The sequence below is a fragment of the Polistes fuscatus genome, unplaced genomic scaffold (assembly GCF_010416935.1).
Source record: "Polistes fuscatus isolate 324 unplaced genomic scaffold, CU_Pfus_HIC Scaffold2, whole genome shotgun sequence".
Classification (NCBI taxonomy): Eukaryota; Metazoa; Arthropoda; class Insecta; order Hymenoptera; family Vespidae; genus Polistes; species Polistes fuscatus.
This window is the reverse complement of record NW_025113096.1, coordinates 7,012,737-7,035,238: the sequence shown is the minus strand read 5'-3', so window position 1 is coordinate 7,035,238 and position 22,502 is coordinate 7,012,737. Positions and strand designations below refer to the sequence as shown.

General features: G+C 35.1%; 1 protein-coding gene and 1 long non-coding RNA gene across 16 annotated transcripts in view; both read right to left on the bottom strand.

Annotated features, from left to right (window-relative positions):
- Window positions 1–22,502, bottom strand: part of LOC122516615 (calcium/calmodulin-dependent protein kinase type II alpha chain) — a 63,931-nt gene that overhangs the window by 18,522 nt on the left and 22,907 nt on the right. For 10 of the 15 annotated variants that reach the window (XM_043634568.1, XM_043634561.1, XM_043634564.1 and 7 more), the window contains exons 2-11: window positions 19,749–19,843; window positions 15,151–15,210; window positions 10,734–10,788; window positions 10,205–10,343; window positions 9,704–9,806; window positions 9,442–9,620; window positions 8,992–9,114; window positions 8,825–8,908; window positions 8,583–8,643; window positions 1,138–1,227 (exon numbers count right to left, since the gene is read on the bottom strand). In XM_043634568.1, coding sequence (XP_043490503.1) covers window positions 1,138–1,227; window positions 8,583–8,643; window positions 8,825–8,908; window positions 8,992–9,114; window positions 9,442–9,620; window positions 9,704–9,806; window positions 10,205–10,343; window positions 10,734–10,788; window positions 15,151–15,210; window positions 19,749–19,843 — 989 coding nt within the window. The remainder of the gene's footprint in view (window positions 1–1,137; window positions 1,228–8,582; window positions 8,644–8,824; window positions 8,909–8,991; window positions 9,115–9,441; window positions 9,621–9,703; window positions 9,807–10,204; window positions 10,344–10,733; window positions 10,789–15,150; window positions 15,211–19,748; window positions 19,844–22,502) is intronic. The other 5 variants (XM_043634562.1, XM_043634576.1, XM_043634570.1 and 2 more) reach the window with 1 other exon arrangement.
- Window positions 20,813–21,979, bottom strand: LOC122516617. Its single transcript, XR_006303624.1, has 2 exons — window positions 21,346–21,979; window positions 20,813–21,224 (listed from the first exon to the last, which is right to left on the bottom strand). It is a non-coding gene; the product is annotated as an uncharacterized LOC122516617 (long non-coding RNA).

Sequence of the window (22,502 nt, the reverse complement as noted above, 5' to 3'; positions counted from 1 at the left end):
TATCGTTATGTTCGCTTAACGAATCTCGAAAATATTTATATATACCTTTATTAATAAAATTTGAAAACAATCGAGAAATTGGGATAGGGAAAACAATAAGGAAATTCATTAACGCGTTGCCATTCGACGAATCCAATAGGAAAAAATGGATTTTTCTCGTTTAACGAAAATCCGAATGGCAATTCGTTAATTGAATTGAAATTAGAAATCGAGTTACCAATTTGCACGTGATAACCGAACATCATGATCTGTTTCAGTAACGAATCAAAGTGCGTGCACGTGTCGCAGTACGTTCCATTTCTTTTCATCTGATTTACTTTTATATATTTTCTTTTTTTATTTTCCTTTATCTAAAAAAATCAAATAAAAATCCAGCACGTGTCGTAGGATTTTTACGGTCATATTTATTTCGCGAATTCGTAGCTTCTTCTTTAAAAAAGTAATTAAGAAAAAATATTGAAAAAATGTTCACATTCGAGCGAGAAAATCCATCTTTCTCTTTAAAAATATGTAAAATATTTGTTATATATGAATGTATCAAAATATATAACAATAGACGATGGCAAATCATATGTCATGTCTATGTTCGATAGGTATTTTATCGACAAAAAAATGATGAATAAAAATATATATACACACATATATGTGTAAGTATGCATACAATGAATCATTGAAGTATTCCTTGCCCCGTTATAAACTTTAAATACTTGATATTTGCTTGTAACTGCGATATTAAAATTTAATAAAAATATAATGATTATTTTTGTAAGTATTACTTGATGTATCCTCCTCTGCATCTTGATGATATAAGAATTAGAAAATATTAGATTACAAGCAAATATTAATCATTTTAAATTGACAACGAGGATACATAGAAATATTCTTGCGACTGAATGTATGCATATATTTTGGAGTTTCTCCTCTTCGTGCACTCGCGACATTTGTTTTTGGATAGAAAAAAACCGGTTTGATAAAATAGTTCGGTAAAAAAAAAAAAAGGGAAAAGAAAAACGAAGATAAATGAATCGAACACAGGCGACGCAGACATTCGTTCGATATTAACTCCAATTATTTGATACCAATATATATTTATATTTTGATCGAGAGAGCACAAAGATGGAAAAACGAGTCTCTTACCTTTGACATCGTCATCCTCGATCGTTGTGCTGCTGTCGGTGGATTCCTTCACCTGAGAACCATCGCCCTTCTTTGTGATGATACTTCGACCTGGAGTGCGCAGAGGGTTTTTCAGTAAATCGATATTGGAAGCGTGTAATAGTAGAAGTAATAGTAGTAGTAGTAGTAGTAGTAAATAGTACGAGTATCTCAAGAAATTCTTTTTATGTTAGATATAGATAGATATATATTATTTTTAAGAGACAACAAACGAAAGAAGAATAGATAGATAGATAGATAGATAGATAGATAGATAAATAGTGTAAGAGCGAAGCTTGGAGAAAAATAGCTTGAATTTATCACGAATTTATCCCAATTGTTGTCCGCTTCAAAACAAAAAAGAACAAAAATGAAATCCAACAAAATTTTATGAAATTTTTCATTCGTTAGGTTTACTCTCTCTCGTTGAAAGCGATTAAAAAAATAAATATTTCTAATTTTTTTCGAAAGACTGTAATTATTGTACCAGCTATAATAGGGGTTTAGAAAAATGGAGAAGGGAGTCTCCAGAAAGCTAATTTCAAGAAGGAAGGAAATGACGTAGAAATAGGATACAAGAGAGAGAAATATACAAAGATTACAGAATAAACGGAAGTGAAAAGAAACAAACGTGCACAATCATCTAGATATTATATTGAAATCATGCAATTGTATTTTTTTGACTTAAGCTTTCAAGATCATCACTCGTTCACGATTCCAACGTCATATCTCTTTTTGTGTTTACTTGGCATAAGTAAAAATACTCGTTGTTGTTTTTTCTTCTCTTATTTTTATGGAAATACAATTCACTCGAAAGCTCGCAGATATTAATAAATATATTATTGTAATAAGAAAATAATAAAGTATGTGTGCAAATGACACGTGCACTAACCGTTATCATAAATTAAAACTAAATTTATGCGGAACCACGTGCAAGTTATAGAACAGATATATTTATTCGCTTAGTTTATTTTAGTTGGAAAAGTGATATGCTCGAATAATATAATAATAACCTAATAAGAAGCTCGAAGTAAAAAGAAAAGTAAAACTCGAAATATATTTAAATTTGAAAACTATTTAAATCATTTGAAATAAGAAAGGAAAAGAGAAAATTTAGCAAAGTAGAAGAAAAATTGATAAGAAAGAAACGAAGCAAGATTATTAATAAGTATTATAGATGCAAAATAAATGAAAAAGGAACAATTGACATGCCAAATGCAATTCAGAGTCTATTTAATACCAACATTCGTTTCGAGTCCTGCGATTTCTGAGAATTAAGATTTTCTTTACGATTCAATGAAGATAATGAAAATTATGTAACGAGCAAGTTATTCTCAATTAGTAGTTACGTAAGTATACATTTATTTTTAGAGATAACGAGTAGAATTATAATTCTATTTATTACATCGTATATTTGGACTGAATTATAAATAAGCATTTCGTTCAATAAATCATCATTTTATGTAGATGAATATTTTATTCGGTATGAATAATTAAGTATCAAAAAATGGTACGTTTTTCAGTAGAATATTATCAATTAATATTAATGTTATTGTTGGCTGATCATTCATTTGAAATTGTATTTCTAAATATTTGTATTAATTTATCACGTATCATTTATATTACATGCCGATGTTATAAAATAATGACCATTATTTAACTGATAAATTTACATAATTTGCATAAATATTAGAAAAAATAGGATGAAATTGCAGAAACTCGATAGAATGGATTTATTAATTTTTATAAGCGAAGATAAAAAGAAGAAAATTGAAAGAAAGTTAATAAAGAAGTAAGTAAGAAAGAAATAAATCAAGTAAGAAAGAAAATACAGCATGTCGAAAAACTGTTTCGTAATGTATCGTCACGTAGTCGTAAAAATGGTTCAATTTTTGAAATATAAACTCTTGCTATTTTTTTTAAGATAAAGAAAAGAGACAACACCCGTCGATAAAGTTAAATAAGAACTTTCGATCGTGTGTGTTAGTGAATAAGCACAGCACCTCCGACCCGCTTCGTGTCAAATGAAAAATATAGTATACCTTTTGTCAAAAAAGAAACAGAAAAATAGATTTTAACACAAAATGATTCAATGAGAAAATTAATGGCAGAACGGATTTGTTTGTTTTTTTTTTTTATTATTACATGATTTGCGATACGTGTATGATTTGCCCGTGTACGTTCTCCTTAATTTTTAGGTATTGATTATGCAGAAAAAAAACATTGAAATAACTTCTTTTAAAATAATCTATCCGAATCTATTCGTTCTAACGTTTAACTCGGCTAACAATATTTTCTCGAACTTCTCTAGTTTAAAATGTTTCATAATTATATAAATTTAAACTATATTAGATTGTATTTTTTATTTTAATCGAAGTTTGATCGTTGGAGCTTCGTTATTTTACTTCTCCTTTTGAATTACAAGAAAAATAAAAGATAAGGAGATAAAAAAGAGGGATAGTTTGAAACTAACAAAAATTGTACAAAAATGTAATAAATGGATAAGAGTAGAAAAGTAGATCAAGAAGAAAATTAGATCATTTTTGTTACATTAATTGCAAATTTCTACGACAATAATATACCTAAAATTTGAACGATATTCTGTTTTTTCGTTACGCGTGTGGGTGTTAATTTTAAGCATTACCTTTGAAATATCTTAGGTCAATGAAAAGTTAACCTAAAATGTTAGATACGTGTATATTTTATAGATAGACGAATTGTATTTATGCATTTATGTATAATGCACGTAACGTTATAATAAAAATAATCTACTCACAATTAATATTTGGAACATTCATGGATGAAAAAATAATGGAAAACACACATTCGCGACTAATTATTTGCTCGAGTTAATATGTATTTTAGTATGTCGTACTATAATTAAAAGACGAAAGATAAATCAAGTTGGTGATGCTAGTAGTGTGTGGTAGTTCCTGGTAGTGGACTAAAGTCACGAGAGTTGCAATATTAATACGCGCGAAAAACAACTCGAAGATTTTACTTTTTGGTGCTGCCATCTAGCTTAGAAATATGCAAATAAACGTCTTTAATATCGAACAGGCTTTTCAAAATATTTTTATTCGACATTCATGTATAAGAGAATTCTCTCTCCGATTTTTATTATTTATTATATTATTTCTACAAGAAAAAAAGAACAAATTAATTTCATTTCATTGTTTTTAGCTATTACAAAAGTTCCGAATGAAATATTCAAATTGCATATATAATTTTGAAATAGAAAGTGAAATTTTATTTGGGAGAACGTACAAGAGGATCAATTAATTAGGAAATGTTGGATAAAACAGCGAGAGAGAGAATAATGAGTGAAATATATATATATATAGAAAGAGAGATTCTTTTAGTCGATCGATCGATAATCGTTTGTTAAAGAATTTCCATATAATACTAATCTTTGTTCAAAGAAAAAAGAACAGGATAACGATTAATTAAGAACTATGCATATATACATATATATATACGTAAAATTGTAATCCAATATAGATTGATCGACGAATTATTAAACGTATATGTTTCATTAATGAAATATGAATATGCTGTGCAATAGTATGTCTTCCATTTAATATTGTCATTACTATAACAATAATTCAACTCATTAGATTTAACGACTTTTCCAAATAGATATCGGTAGGAATTCAATGAATATTATATCAATAATATCATTATCAATTTCGAAATCATCGATAGATTCATAATGTATTTTGGATTCGGTAATATTTTGAGAATAATTTTAATCAAAAAATTAGTCAATGTGTTAGGCAAAGTGTACATCAAATAATTGAATTAAATGATAAAGGATATACACAAACTAACAGATTATGATTAATGAAAATTTATACGTACAAAGTACGTATAAGTTCATTGATCCCTCTAAGAGTGTGCAAGATGCTTCAACTATTCGACTAATTGTAAGAAAAAAATTAGGGTATTAAGAGTGGTGGTAGGTTGTAGGGGTAAGTGGTGGGGTGAGATCAAAGGGAGACATTCTAGGTAGACGTCTGATGCTATTTATGTGTCACACACAAAAATGTGCGTTGGTCGGTCAGTGGCGTAACCTCTAACAAGTTCTATATTTCTTCCCTTTTGGATAATTTAACAATTTTTTTTATTTCAACTAACTAAGAAAAGTTTGATAAAAATGGTCGTTGGTAGAATGGTTAAGCCACTGATGTGTATTCGTGTAATTATGTATGTGTTTTGTATTAATATATATATATGTACATACGTTAAAACGTGAAATCCATAAACATATAAAATATCCAAAGTGACCAGTTGAATCACCATGAAATTGAAATTGATGTCAAGTATAAAAAAAATATTTTTCGATTTGGTTATAACGCTATATATACTCGCGCACATATGCATATCACTCGTATAGGAAGAAAACACGCACACGCACACACGCGCGCGTATACGCGACGCGAAATAAATTAGATATTTATCTAACATAGATGTTACACCTTCCGTAGCTCGAACAAGACTAACAACGAATACGAGAAACTACGAAGTATACCCGACATACATCGAACAAACACGAAAGTCAATACGTTACTAGTTTGGCGACGAAATTCGTTATAGAATAAAAACAATTACAATAGAATGTAAATACCGACCGATAAACCGTTTATTTTCATGAGTTTGACTTCTACACATCCCCTCCCTTCCTAGTCGTTGTTCTTCTTGGATTCAGACAAGACGTGTTAGACGTGCTCCTGCATTAGATATTCTATATTTTTTTACTCATTTACATTACATACGATGTTTTACATCCTCCTTTTCAACGATGCTCTTCTAATTAATAATATTTCAATAATTATTCGCGTTAAATGTATTTCCTTATATACGATGTTCATATAGATATTTACGTATCACTTTTCAGGAATACACACATATGGATATCACTTGCATAGGAATAAATCACACACACACACACGTATACGTGACATCATATCGATTTGATACTTATCTAATATCGTTGTTTTTATGATTGATCAAGTTTTAATTTCATGGTTTATATAATCGATTTTTGTGAATGCATGAAATGACTAGTATATAATCAAATTATCGAAATTCACGTTTTAACAGTAACATATATATACACACAGAAAAATGTATGTATGCACTTTCTCGTGCATCTATCGAGGGATGCTTACGAGCACGCGTGCGCATATGCTAGAGTCGGATAGACGTATATATGCAGGTATATATTATACACGTATTATATGTATGTTTTATACATGCATATAATATATAGTAATTTTTGTATATATAATATACAATTATATATCGTATATAAAAATTAGGTAGAACAATATTACTTCCACATTTAGAATTATAATTAATGCGAATTAAATAATACAAGTAAAATGAAGAATGAAAAATAAATGAAAGAAATAAAAATGGTCGATTTAAATTAGGAATTTTTCATGTGCTTTTTAAATTCATATATTTGAGATTTTGATTCTGATTAATTTAATGAAAGGAAATTAGTAATATTTGAAGTTTAATCTCGCTCTAATGATATCTTTATTTAAAAATATAAAATTCGAAATGTGGATTAGAACTTTGATGAGAAAAAAATGTACATATCAGAGGTTGGAAATCTTGAAATCTTGTTAATATTACGGATAAAACACTTATATGCAACGCGAATAATTATTGCAATACAACATAGCACAATCATTCGGAGGCACTCTCGCAAGTGGACCGAAACAGTTGAGAAATTGTATGTTTCGATCCTAAAACTAATTATTTTTCTATTACATATATTTTAATTTGTCTAATTTGTCTACCGATAAGACAGAATACGTTCGTATCCTTTATATGCGTGCGAAGTATAAGTTAAAATAAAACTATTTAAATTTGGATTTATCGTAACCAATGACGCGTATTTTTCGAACAATGATTGGAAGAAATACATGAAAAATACTTGGAAAGATTTCATCGATCGTAAGAAAAGTATTTTCAAAGTGATTATAATTTATCGTCAATCAAATCGATTGAGCATTCATTTTTTCATCATTTGTAATTAATAACCCGTGACTAATGTTTGAAAATCCTTTCGAAGAGTATTTTAATTCGATGTATCCTCGCATTAGTGCACTCTCGGTTGTATATACAAAATGGACATTGACGTTAAACGTCGATACTTGCTTTGTCGAAAACGATGCGGATATGTAACTGAAAATGATTCATCGACAATTTTCTACTATTATATTTACTCGTGTAAACGTTTGTTATTGAAGATATGTAGAAATGCATATATGCGAATCCAATTAAAACGAATGGATGAAACCAAAGTTTTCCTCCTTTTCCAATGGATTATTCCTAACGAAATTTTCAAAATTGCGAAGCATGACTCGTTTGGTGATTAGGGTCGAGTTAAAGATGACATGGACGAGAAGAAAACTGCTTGAGTCCACTGCGACGATGATTTTCGTTACCCAGAATCATGGATTATTATAATAAAATAAAATAAAAAAAAGACAGATGAAAAAAATAATAAAGAAAATGTCGATAGTTACGTATTATTCGAATGAATTACGAAGCAAGAAAAATATTCGTTTGTTTGATTATTTTCTGGGTAACGTTGAACGGTCCTTGCAGGATATATGAAGTGCGAGCTGAGTGCATCGACTATGAGGATAATACGAGCACTTCGTGGATGGAACATCTCAAAAATGTTTCAATTGTGCTACGTTGAGAGAGCGAGCGAGCGAGGGAGCGAGCGAGGATGAAATTACGATGATTCGTTAGCGAATCAAATGGGAAAGAGAGAGAGAGAGAGAATGTACTTTCCAGCTCGGCCTTGAAACGATCATTTTCAGCAGCGTTTTCTCCTCGAGAACGTTTCAGCCTCGCTCCTCTTTAATTTTAGGATCGTAGGAAAAGAAAATGTTATTTGCTCGATCGTCTCGACGGAGATAGGCTTTTTCAGATTTACAATTAGTTTTGTGCATGAGCAAGAATTTTGGGGGCTAATGGAATAATACATGGAAAAAAGAAAAAAGAAAGAAATACGGATGCTCCATATCGTTTGATCGTCCACAAGTGGTTCGTAAAGTAAAAATCTAATTTTCTAATGAAAGTTTAGATACCATACGATTGGTAATATAGAAAATAATGATGCATTAGAGAGACCACATTGTACGAAGCACCGATCAAACTGAGCGAATAAACAAATGATGAGCAGAATTATTTTTAATGATGGGGATGCAAGACGGATGTATGAACGAAGGGACGTGAAATGTTTGGAATAAAGATATAGTGATAGATAGATAGATAGATAGATAGATAGAAAGAGAGAGAGAGAGAGAGATGGAGGGTGGGTATGTAAAGTTTAATAGGAGCTTGTAAATGTACTGTCCGTCGTAGTCCATGAAGCGCTGAAGAGGGCCGGAGGTACTTACCCTGTGGATCATACTTACTGGAAAAGTTCCGTGTCGCCAACATCGTCGTCAAAATAGCGCCCTGAATAAAAAAAGAGACCAAATCGAGCGATTAATCGAAATAATCATTACGTTTGCAGACGCGCTAATGGATTAGAAAATTCAAAGTATTCGATTATCGAACTGTCTCTTCGACGGATATTTTCACTTTTTTTTTCTCATCGCGGATTCGTTGATTTTTCAATGAAAGAAGAATCGCTTACCTTTAATTTGCGTCTTGCATTAAATTTCTTCAAGCAATCCACAGTCTCTTGCCTGTGCACAACCGATGCAACACGCTCACGTTGCTGTAATAAAAAAACAAAATAGCACGTTATCTTAGGAAATGATTATAATCGTAGATTCGTTTCACAGGGACGCGAAAACTTACGCAGATCCATGGATGCTTCAATGCCTCGTTTGCGGTGATTCTTTTGCTCGGATTCACCGTTAACATCTGATTGATAAGATTCTTTGCTTCTGGCGTTACGGTGTCCCATTCTGGGCTTGGATACTGAACAACAAATATTATATCATGAATCTATCATTAACCCTTTACCTGTTTCTACCAGATCATTGAAAATGTTGTATAAAACTGTGATGCGGCATATATTCGTCTCATCTTTTCCAAAACATTTATGTGTTTTCCCAAATGGAGAAAATGGGGCGAGAGTATGTTACAACTCACAATCAGTAAATTTGTAACCTTGTAAAAAGGGGAAGAAAACATTAATCCAATTTTGTAGAAAATCTTTTCAAATGGAAATTTGAGTAAATTTCGTTGCGGCGATCATTTTGACAATGAAATATAATAATAATGTAGTTTTAAAAGGTTTCTTACGTCGTAAGAGCCAGCTTTTATTTGGGCGTACAGTCGATGCTGATCGTCGTCCCAAAATGGTGGGTAACCAACGAGAAGGATGTAAAGAATAACTCCGCATGCCCAAATGTCGACGGGTTTTCCGTAAGGTTCTTTCTTCAAAACCTCTGGACTGAGGTAGCCGGGCGTTCCAGCGAAACCTTTTTAGGATCGACGTATGAAGATAGATAAATGAAATCTTTATTTCGACGATCGAAGAAGAAACGAATCAACGACGACTTACCATACCATGCTTGCGATTCACCGGACACCTCGATCGCCAATCCGAAATCTGCCAATTTAACGGCCGCACCTTTTGCTTTACTCGCGAGAAGTAAATTTTCTGGCTGCAAAAAATAATACCACAATCGTCGAAATTTATGACGAATTTGGAAAAAAAACCATCTCGTACGGTTTTCCTAAATTCGTTAAATTATTATTATTATTATTAACGCTAAACCTATCAACGGAATTTCTATACTTTCTTAATTACATATTTAATCGAATATTAAATTATCGCAAATTTTCGCGTAGATAGAATTTCGAAGAATTGAGAATGCGAGTTGATACAGTCAGACCTCGGACACTTTGAAACAATGAAAAGTGTAAGTAAATCCAAAGTTTGTCTAGGATACGCTACCTCGAGATCTTGACTATTTTATCAAAGTTGCTTTTCCAAGTAGTAGTTTCCTTTCTAAATATAGAATGAATATTCTATTGGAATGCAGAAAAGTGTGTAACGTACTTTCAAGTCCCTGTGCACAACTCCGTTATGGTGGCAGTGGTGGACGCTTTCCAAGATTTGTTGGATGCAATGGGAAGCATCCGCCTCGCTGTAAAATTCTCGCGCAACGATGTCCTCGAAAAGCTCACCGCCGGTGACTCTGAAAAGAAATTACGAGAATTCTCTAGAAAGCTTCATTCAAAGAGAGGAACCAACGACGCGAATAAGATGATGCTCTTGCTATTTCCTTTTTCGAAATATATTTCGCGACGATCGTGTCTACTTTGGGGACGTCGTCGAACGTCAACGGTAAATACTGGTGAAAAAGAAAACTAAAACGCAAAGTACAAGAAAAGAGATAAAAGAAAGCCATAAGAACATTTCCCAAGCGTTTGGTTTACGTTGTCTCGATTGTGCTTTCAATTTGCAAACAGCGTTCGTAATGGTATTGCTATTCGATCGATCAACGTAGATTAGAAAAATGACAAATCAAAATTACAAATCTAATTACGCGTAATTTAACTTTATCAAATATATATTATCAACTTACAAGTCGAAGACAAGATAATGATAGTTTTCCTCTTGTATGCTATCGTGCAGTCTCACTGAAACAGACAATTATTTCAAATTAACGACTATTTTTATTATACATTAAAAATATTAATCGAATAAATGACTGTTGTTAATAAGACGGATAATATCGACGTAAGAGAGTTTCGCAATTCTACGTCTTAATTATCTGGGTGAAAATGAAATATTAAGGTACGGAGCCGCGTTCGAGTCGGAAATTATGCGAGAGGAAATTCAAAATGACGATGCTCCAAGAGAGATTCGAGAATGAGAGCTCGCGCTTAGATTAAATAAATAAATGCGCGTATATGTAGCCTGTAGATGGTTATCTAAAGCATTGAAAGTTGTTGCGAGCAAACGAGTATCATTATTTATAACTATGAATATTCCTTCATTAGGGTCAACGAAGGTAACCGAAGAAGCAACGAGAGATCCCTCAAGATTATCGGGCTCTTGGGTAAGTTCATTTAATCGATGTCAAGTGGATATTTCTTCTTCGACGAACAAATTAACGTAGGAGACAAACGACATCTTGTTTCTCGATACGAAAAAGAAATGATTTCTCGTCGAGAGCAAACGCCATCACAAGGCAAGGAAGAAAACGTCGTCTAGTTTTTCAATCAAAAATATTCGTCTCATCATTGGCAAAAGAAAAAAAAAAAAAAAAGAAAAAGTTCTAAAAGAAGAAGCAAACAAGATGAGCAAAGAGATTTCATAAAAATGGTATAAGCATCGACGAGCGAGAAGATCTTTTGATACTCGACGCGTTTGGCTCATCTTCAATTCCAGAATCGAAGGATCGATTTTACTAGCAACGTTAGAAAGAATTCCAATTCGTAGTTTCTTTAATATCCTTGGCATCGAGACGTTCGACTTAAAACGTGAACGAAATACGAATAACGAATATATTCCAGAGAGCAAAATAGAACCTCCGGGTAGTCGAAAGTACTTTTTACTTTTTCAATGGAAAAGGTTAGAGGGTGGTACGTATATGAATATTATTGAAATATTTCGTCTCGTTTGCGCGTATTATCATTGTTGATCTCGAGGAAAGACAAAAGACAAATAATGCATAAGACATATTATTATTATTATTATTATTATTACGAAAAGGAGAAATTTTGTACACGTTTTCGTGGCGTTTCAAAGGAGGTTTACCTCGTCTAACTCCCATATACATTCTCCATGAGACATTTATATTTCATAAATTTGATCAAATTAGATATGCCAGTTCGCTCTCATCCCCCCCCCATCTCCCTCCCCCTTGTAACACAATGTCTCAGAATAATCTCTTGAGACCTTTGCCTCGCCTTGACAAGAAAATCGTTAGTTAAAGGTATCGTAAATTAAAGAACCGTTCTTATTCCGCACGCTAGCTAGCTAGCTTAACTTATTGTTAGACAAGATAGAGATAGAACTAGATTTGTCTTAGAACAATATCGATTTTTCGAATAGCTCGAAAATATTCATTTACCTCGAACGAAGAATATTGGATTTCTTGGAAAGTTATAAATACGATATAACGAAATATCCAAATGTTTGCTTTCGAATTTATCTCGAAAATCGATACGAACTTTTCACACAACTCGAATGTACAAATCAAATTTCGTAAAGCACGTTACAACGAAATCAATATTCAACGTCAAATTTTTCTTTCGATTTTCAAAAATAAATACAAAAATAAAAGTCAAAAGATTTAGTTTTGATCGAGATATCGATATTTTCCTATGCACCCTCTTCCTTTTTATTCGAAATTTCCTGACAGCTCGAGAAAGATGAAGTACTGAAAGAAAGAGAGAGAGAGAGATCAATGGGTATCACTTGTTGACTCGAAAATGAGTGCCGCGACGTGCTTACCGTAAAATATACAAATTTTTGTATCCAATTATACACGTTACTAATTATGAGAGTGATCTAACGAAAGCTCGCATCTCTGACGCAACCCTGACGATCCACGCTTTGAGACTCTCCGTGATTGCGGATTAAGTAAAAATATTAATCTTTTCAATTTTTTCTAACTTATACCATTACCGTAATTACTGGCACATATATATGTGTAAATAAATATAACTAAGTATAGAGTGGTATACATATAACGAATAAGTTGAATAATGTTAGAGGAAGTAATTTGAAGATTTGAAATGGACGTGGTAAACGGATACGATTGAGAAATGTTTAAAACGTCGTTCCTTTTCTCACAATCAGATTAAAATCGTTCGAGACAGAGTCGTATCATGAATAAATTCTATCAATAGATAGTAGCTTTTTAAATCGATACTAGTTTATAAATAATGCAATTGGATCGATCGAAGATGCATCGATGTATCGCATCGACTGGAAAGAAATATAAGGAGATTAAACAAAGGAAAAAAAGAAAATGATCATTTTTTCTTTCTAATCACGCTAATCGTTTAGTCTAGATTTTCTAAATCCCATAGGGTTTTCCTCGGGCAATAAGGATCAGGAACGAGATATCGATTGTATTTTTTTTTACCTTCGAGTGGACGTTAATAATAACGAAGATAAGAAATCGATTGGTCGAAGAGGGTGCTTATAGAACGCAGCGGTTCTCAATAATTCCAAATATATTGATATCGGGCTCTCCTTCAAAATAATGCTAAATGTAAAACGCTACTCGTGAGTTTTGCCTAACGAATAAAGTAACCTCGGTTACTTCATATTTTTTCGAATAAAAATGTTTCTATAAATTTTCGTAACAACGTCGACCTTTTTTTCAGAATGAAAAAAAGATAAAAGAAAAAATGCCGTTGTCTTTTCTGCGCCGCATTCGTCGAACCGAGCCAGAAATCAAACTCGGGAAGAAATCGATTGGCCCGTATCCAGATCGTACCCTCGCCACGACCGCCAATAGCAGCCGGTTGAAAAGCTTCCCTGGTTCAAGGTTAGCCTTTTGATGTCGTTAAACTGCTTCTTTTTATTTTTATTTATTTACATTTAACCCTTTTAGAAGAGGATTGCCGTATAGACAAATTGAATAAGCTCGAACAACCCATATTCGCGACTCATATTCGCGAGGAATGAATTAATCGCGTTATGGTTGGGAATCGAAGATCAAATTTTCAATTTTACAATATTTTTATTTAATATTAATCGAAGTAACGCGTCAAAAGGGTTCGATTCCGTGCTCGCGACGTTCATTATTATCTCTTTCCTTCTTTTTGTAAAAGCGATTAAATGGATGTATGAAAAAGAAGAACAAAAATAGAATAAAGGGAATTTCTGGGTCTTTGTAAATGATTCGATGTATGTCAGAACTGTTTCTAAAGACAAAAAAAGAACAATAAAGTATAAAACATATACAACATATTACCAATCCTCCGGATGGAGCGACAATTTTCAATGACAATTTTCGATGACAACTTTCAATGACAATTTTCTAGGGTGTCTTTTGATAAAACTCGACGACTGTAACTGTTTTATCGAGGAAGAATGAAAGGGTCCGATACCTTTAGAATGCGAGAACAATGGAATCGATTGGCTTCCAAAGGGCAATGCGGTGCTTTTGCGCGTGAAGTAAATCGAGCGAGAAAGCTCGATTCGCGTTGGGGAAAGCAGTTCCAATTGAAACGAAAAGGAGGATGACTCTTCCACAAAGAGACTAAGAGTGGAACGCGGTGTTCCTTCCTATTTGGGATCGCCTTTATATCGGTGTATCGGATGAGGATTACTCGTTGGATGGGCTGATTAGATACTTGCGCGACACACACCTATACCTTGACTTAGCACTTTGCTAATTAGCCTTAACGTTTGCTTAACTTTTGTTAATTGTTCGATACTCGAAACAGGGAGAGACCTGTTATTTAATCTCCAAAACTCGACGGACGTTCGATCACTGTCCCGTTCAATTTTAATTAATCCTAACTTTTATTTCTTTAGGGAAACTTTAACAAATCTTTCATCGAATTCTATGGATCGAAGGTAAAAACTTTTCCAACGGAGAGTTCGAAACTTCGATCAAATTATTTTTCCTATTTGGTTCTACCTACTTGCTATAAGTACATATATATGTATATATGCATACGTACGCTATAGGAACTAATGCATTTCAGATGATAAACTGCAAAGTATGCAATCTATAGACAATATCGAAAGAGTTAGTTTAGGATTAGATTGGGTGGAAAACCCAACGAGTTTCCTATGCTTGAATAAATCCCTAACTTATAGATAAAACGTGCTTACTTACTTACTTACTTACTTACTTACTTACTTTCAAAACTAAACTTGACTTTGCGTCTCGATTTTATGCTCTCTAAACTATTATAAAAACTTCTTCTATAAACCGATCTATTAATTGTCGGTACTACTTCTAGACAATTTAATCATTTTATTTCCTGGAGCAAAAATAATTGTATTATAAAATATTTGGTACGACTTACCGATATTTGGATGCTGCAATTTCCTACATATTCGTGCCTCGCGTTCAAGTTTCTGGAAATCTGTAACAAGATAAGAGAAAAATATATTTCAAAGTACCGGCTGAATTTATAAAGATAAAGAGGATGGGAAGCAGGGACGAGTTCGTAGCTGGAAGCAATTATTCGAGAAACGAGGCAACAATTTAAGGTAGGTGAGGAAGTAGTAACGGTAGAATGAGCGGGGTTAGGTAAAGGAGGGTTGAATCTTATTATGCCACGTCGGATAGACTTCTCCGGTATCTCATCTCATCTCATCTCGAGTCAAATCCTTAAGTTCCGGATTCGTCCTCTTGGAAATTTCGATTAGGTTCTTCGACTCGAGAGAAACATCTTGGACTTTTAATCCTCGATTCGTAATGATTCGTCATCTTCCTTCCTACCTTCCAACCTTCCTTCCAACCTTCCTTCCTTCCTTCCTTCCCTCCCCCCGTAGGAGAAGTTAAGTTCGTATTTAAAAAGCTTTTAACGAGTTTATCGGAGTAGAGACTTTAGGAAAGGGGGTGCGAAGGGAAGAGTAAATGGAGAGGCGTTAATAGCAACGATAGAAAATCCGTATAGCCGATCGTTTGTAAGTTCGTTAGGACTACGGGTATCCAGGGGATTGGATTTCCAATATGTTCGAGCACAAGTAAAGTTTCCTTGTTACGACAGCTGATCCTGGATACGTCATTAAAGTTCAAATCGAATTTACCCATCGAGATTTCCCTTGACGAATTTTTTTTTCTTCCTTTAATTCACTCAGGTCCAACGATAAAATTGCATTCGCGGCAGCCCGTTAAGTACCCCGACGATTTCAATTTTTTTTTCCTCTTCTTCCGTTTATACGTCCTTGTTGTTAAACCGCCCATTTGCATTTGAGATTTAAATAAGCTATACTAATTTGACGAATTCGAGACGACGATAGGAATAAAATCGAGAGGAACATTTAGGATGGCAAATATATCATTTTCTCTTATTTAGAAATAACCAGGTTTGCGGGAAAAAAAGAAAAAACAGAGGAACCTCGCGAGCGAAGAGTGCGTTTCTACATTTTCCATATTTCTCTTTTTCCCTTTTTTCTTACATTCGTTGGTGGGTACACCCTCGAGCGACGTGCTTCGAAAAACACCGAGACGACTTTCAAACTGAACGACCCTGGGAAAAAAGTAGAAGAAAAAAAGCGACGTAGAAAATCCCGAAGCGTTTCTAATTTCAAACACCTGTCGTTTGTAAGTAGTACGTAATATTCGCACGAAAAAGCTAATTTGTTTTGACTTCTCGACGAATTACAATGAAAATGTTTCTTAATTAAAAGGAAAGATAATTGTCTACGATCGTTCCGGTTTAATAATAAATTCCTTTGAAAAAACTTCTCGCAATTGCGGAGTAAGAATAAGACGAATAATAATAATAATGATAGTAATACCAATAACGATCGATATCGAAGATAATAATAATAACTATAATGGTAAGCATCGTCGATCGCGGGCGGGGGGGGGGGTCCCGTCGAGTAGAACGATCGGTTAAAAAAGGTATGGGAAAGGTGCATATCAAAGGACTATTTGCTTTATTATTATTATTATTATTATTATTATTTCTTTTTAATCCGCAATGGCGTTTGCGAGGACTCCTCGGGATGCACGGGAGTCGGTACGGTAACGATTATTGAGGTTTACTGAGCTTTCTCAAGGAACCTCTCGAAAAGCTTTTTTCCTCTTATCAAGTCAAGGATCTTGAGAAACGAGAACAGGAGACTTTTTTCCTTAATCGACCAATTTAATAATGTCGAAGACGATGACGTCATCGATAGATCGAAAGCTCGGTATTAAAACTCGAAAGGATCGTTGCAACTATCGAGACCGCGTATACAAAACTTTCAGCGAAATCGGATATTATTTTTAAAGGTTATGTTTTATAAAACATCTTTAATAAAACAGAGTCAGGAAAGTGTTCGAACGGCATTAATTATACGTACCCTTTCTTTTATATTAATATTTAATTCGACTTCCCTTGGATTCAATGACGAACTCTTTAAAGTTTTAATACCGAGCCGCTGTAAATTCTAAATTTCTAATCGTAAAATTCGACAAAATATTTCAAATATTCCATGTACATGCACGCGCATCAGAATGGTTTGCCTAATTGGCGAAGAAGGTAGTTGCTTCGGTCGAGTTAGTTTTCCTAAATAATCTCATCGGGGAATGGAATTTGAATATTTCAAATATGTATTTTAAATGAACCGAAGTATAGACTTTAACGCTTATACTATAGATACGAGTACACATGTATCTATCGTTGTTCCTCATTTTTAGCTTTCATTCGTTCCTGAAATGCATACTCCATATTGCGGTTGAATGGCGGCTGCAACGACTAGGTCAAGAGGTCACTGGGGCAAGGCCGTGGCCCGAACTCCCTGGTGCAACGTGTAAAGAGTCATCCTCGACGCCCGCTGAGAGGGAACCCGGAGAAAGAGAAAAGAATCTCTCTTTCTCATTTTCCGTCTGTCTCTAAACACCCCGCCTACCTGCTCTTTCGTTTCTCTCTCTCTCTCTCTCCCTCTCGCTCCCTTTCTCCGTGGCAAAGAGAATTCGAATGTCGTAAAAATATGAAGCAACTATATCGAAGAGTCTCTCGAGGGATTTCGCAAATTGCATTAACCCTTTGCGGACGGGAACTGTTTGAAACTGACAACGAGTGCACCGTTCGCGGCAAAATGGTAAATCCGCTTTAATCGTATATTACACATACCATATTGATACATTAATTATTCAATAGATAAAGGAGTTAGTTATTGTAATTTTACGTTGTTAAATAATATTGAAATTTTGCGTTTATTGCGTACACACACTCGTTTGCTATTAAATTATTATTTTGTATTAGATATTGATTTAACTTTAAAATATGTTAATACGCTCGACGCGTATTATTACGAGTTTATTCGATTATGCTGATATTTTACGTCGAACGGATACGCGTTGCGCAAAGGGTTCCATTTTATTTAGTATTTTTGACGAACTTTTTTTAATCGATAGCGGTATTTTCGTTCGACTACGGAACTAAAAACACAATTCGCGTCTACGTTCTTTGGAAACACTCGAGAGCACGAGGTGTCGCCTGTAAATAGACACCTTAGCTTTCGTATTAATGCACCTACTCATTCGAGGGGTTCCATTTAAATCCGAAGAGGATTATTCTGACGTAAAATGCGAGAGGCTCGAAAAGTTAAGCAGTCAGTTAGACGGCGCGCAACCATCCAGCGAGCCATTCCGCATTGGGGTATATACGCGTAGGAGGATTAAAACATCATCGCTTTCATTTAGCGTCCTCCTTTTGTCTCCAAGGAGGAGATTCTTGTCCTCTTGCCTTTTGCACTCGGGCCGCGACCCTCGACACGAAAATTCCTTTCGGTCTTGGAGTTCTAAAGTCGGTTCCTCCTCGTCCTCTTCCTCCTATTTACACGCTACATCGCACCGTACGAGGAGAGGGCAACCTCGTCGCCCTTCCTTTCCTCATTTTCCATACGTAGATGCATAGACATATAGATTAGCCCTTATTCCAAGCGTGCAAATAACGAGCTAAAGGCAAAGAGTGTACAACCCTTGGAACGTCGTCGTCTTCCTTTCGCTAGGATTCCCTCGAGATCTGGGTCACTCGACACGCACGAACCTGGAAATGGAATATCGAGCAAGGACGAGGCTCGAAACGACGAGAAATATACCTTTGCCATTTCGACTACGTCCATAAGTATATAAAGGAAATGAAATATCCCGCGAGGTACATCGGGCCTAAACGTAAACGCGACTTTAAAAGACAATTATTCGATATTCGAGTTTCTTCTCCGCGAGATAAAGAAAGATAAAGGTATACCGGGGCACCGATTCGATCGATCGTAACACGATCCAGCTTATATCGGATAAGTTTTACACGGAGAGTATTTTAATTGATTCGATTAGGACGCTCGTTTGGCTTCGACCCTCGTCACTCTTTTACCCGCCATTAGCATCCCCTACCGATGATACCGCGAGCAAGAAAATCGAGCGAATAAGAGAGAAAAAGCTTTTTTGGACGCGCTCAGGGCCGATCGAATTTCAAAAGGGGCCTCTCAACTATATTTTCCTACGCCATTGGCACCGTGGCTGCCTGCTCGCGATGGAATGTTGGCAGCTTGACAACGGCGTCGCTCGTTGTTTTTAGACGAGTCGCACGCGCCCCGATATATGCTTCGCTATAGAATAAGACCTAAGCCGAATCATTTTTCTTTGTCTTCTTTTTCTCTTTCGACCAAAGAGCTGGCGTATATATCAAAGGAAAAAGGTTACGAATCCGATCTTATAACGTCCGATTCGATTCGTCCGAGATGATACATTTTTCGCGCTCCCCCCCCCCCCGTCGTCGCGAACAATCGATATTACCGTCCGTATCGTAATCGTAGAAAAATATAATATTTGCTTAAAGACCGGTTACGGTAAAAATAGGCAGTGTTAAATAACGCTGACGCGATGAACGCGACCTCGTCGTTTGGGAGAAGGAAAGGAAGTTTGGGAGAGATGGAAAAATGTTAGAAAAATTCGTCGACTTACCTCTGGCAGAGAGTTTCTTCGTATTTATGATTTTCGCCGCGAACTCGAGACCGGAACTCTTTTGAACGCATCGGCGTACCACGGAAAAGGCGCCTCTGAAACACAAATGAGTAAACTTCCGTTAATACGAAAAACTTATTACGTGGAAAATCATCGCGACAAAAGATCCATCAATTTCGTTCATTTTTCATTTCTCGAAGCGAGAACTTTGAAATTTATCTTCCTTCCTTCCTTCCTATTTTCTACTCGAATTAGAATTTCTTACTCGCGGAGTGGCGAAAGGAAGTTCATTCGTAGCTTACTCGTTCCTTCCCATACACATAAATATAGAGAAACGTGCGTAATGTATATGTACGGGGGTAAGAGTTATGTATGCACGTAACGCCTCTAGTTAACCGAAAACTAAACTTTCTCGATTAGCTCGAGTCGAAGTTCGACGGAGTGTGTAAGAGGTTACGCTGGAGGTAGCGTACGATGATGCAGCCACCTGTATGGAAAAGCGTGGGCTCGATTGACAAACTTTCAACGATCCTCCTTAAGCACATTTCGGAATAAGGTGACAGAAATTTCCTTCGAAGATTGCATTCTCTCGTTTCGATCGTTTCTTACAAAAGTAGTAATGCGCTTGAATAAATATCGTACGAATTTTCATTTGGATCGTTCCTTCGAAACAACGACATTTCTCTTGTCATTCGTTTTCTCCTTCGCACGTTTTATTACAAATGTATCTGCTACTCCTATAATTTTCCACTCGCAAAAAATCTAATTTTGCTAGAATACCAATTAAGACAGAAATAATTCTACGTAAACTTATTAGTAAATTTAACGTTGGAATAAGGATGGAACTTGCGAATCATTTAAACGCGATTATAGCGAGACTAACATTAAGATCTGAGTATATTAATATATATATATATATAATGCTCGTTATAATTTGCATTTACCTACGTCTTTGCCGTCGGTGTTTTCCGTTATTTATTAATCAAAAGACTATTTACGTAGACTGCGCATCGTAATATTTGAAAGAGTATTTCGCGGATGCATTTAAAGTCTTTTTCCTCTCCTTTTCCTTAGACATTTACTTATTCTCATATACCTTTCCAAGCGTTACCGAAGAAATTCCCTTTGTGGTCTTCCGTGGTAGCGGTGGAGCTTTTAAGACGCTTTACTTCCACCTAGATTTCTACGTAGTACTATGCGAGCGAGCGTTTTCTACCACCCTATAGCTTTGGGTTCGTTGCGCGTCTTCTCGACCCACGGATAGAACGGTAACCGTATTTTCGAGAATTGCGTAAATGCAACGATAGTATAGCGCAGGGGTTCTCAAAATGTCCACCCCAACGCCGTCAAATATTACGCGAATTTGACAAAGTTTCGAACCGACTCGTATACCATTCCTGACACGATTTTCATTTTTCCTTGGAATTGTATAACGCGATCACGCGCAGAAAAAACAGAGACCACTTTTACGTTTATCTATCTCGGGAAGAGAAAGAGAATTAAAAAAAACAACGTCGCGAGTATATACTCGTTATTCTTTCATCTCTCGCGTGTTATCTAAAACTATTCTAATGTCCTCTCTTATTTTTCTATTTACCTTTTTATAGACGAGACGAGAAAAATACTTTCCCGGCCGAGAGATAGGAAACTTTTTTGATAATAAAAAATACATACGGTACTTTGCATACATTTTTCAAAGCTCGAAAGTAACAAAAAATATTATTCACGGTTTATAGAACGGTCTCGACGCGTAACCTTAAAAACAAACCCATTTTTTGGATCAAAGTTCGCAATAAAATGTTAATATTATTCGGATGATAAAAATGTACGCAATGTTAACATCGATTTTTGTAGAATTTCCGAATCAAGTGTAATACCCGCAAAGCATTGGGATCGTTCATTTTTTGTTTCAAACGACGGATTTTTATTTTCTTGGAATCATCGAGCGGTGGACGGGAAATAAATAATCGCAAAGGGGAATTCGCGGGAAGGAAGTTTTCAATGTGTTGGAAGGATTAACAATTTTTCCTCTCTAAAGTGACAGAGGGATAGAGAAAAGCTCTGGAACGCGGAAAGCCGTCTGCGCGAGCTGACCCGACCGGAGAGTAAAAAGAGGGATGACTTTGTTCTACCGTTGAGGGCTTGAAAGGTTAGGTGTCCTCGGGGCAAAAAAGAAAGGGGAACAGAGAGAGAGTATGATTTATCGTTATTATTATTCCTATTGATTCAATTTCAAACTAAAAAGATATTAATGTATGTAAAATAAGTAATTGGTATTTGAAAATGGGGCAGGATTGCATCGGGATATTAATGCGAGGCTAGATATCGACGTTCGTTAATAATCGGTATATAATACAAATGTATTTTGTTAAAGAAATGTTTGAAAAATAGCGACCACCCGATAAGTAGCAGCTTAGGTAGAAATCGCGTAAGAAAAAATTGACGTAATATCTTTAGTGCGCAATTAATTTTGTCCCTTTTGAAAATCTCATGGAAACGGGGAATAATTTGTCATGGAGGATCAGAAAAAGGTAATTGTGATTGAAACTCGATGACGAGAATAAGTACGTCGTTAAAATACTATAATAGTCGAAGTTGGAAGAAGTAGACCGGCGCGAACGCTACTTTAATGTTAGATTTTGCAGGCGCCAGGACGAGGCGCCATTGGAGGCGCCATTGGAGGCGCCATTCGAAGGCGCCATTCGAAGGCGCCATTCGAAGCGCCATTCGAAGGAACCGAGAGGAAAAAGGGCG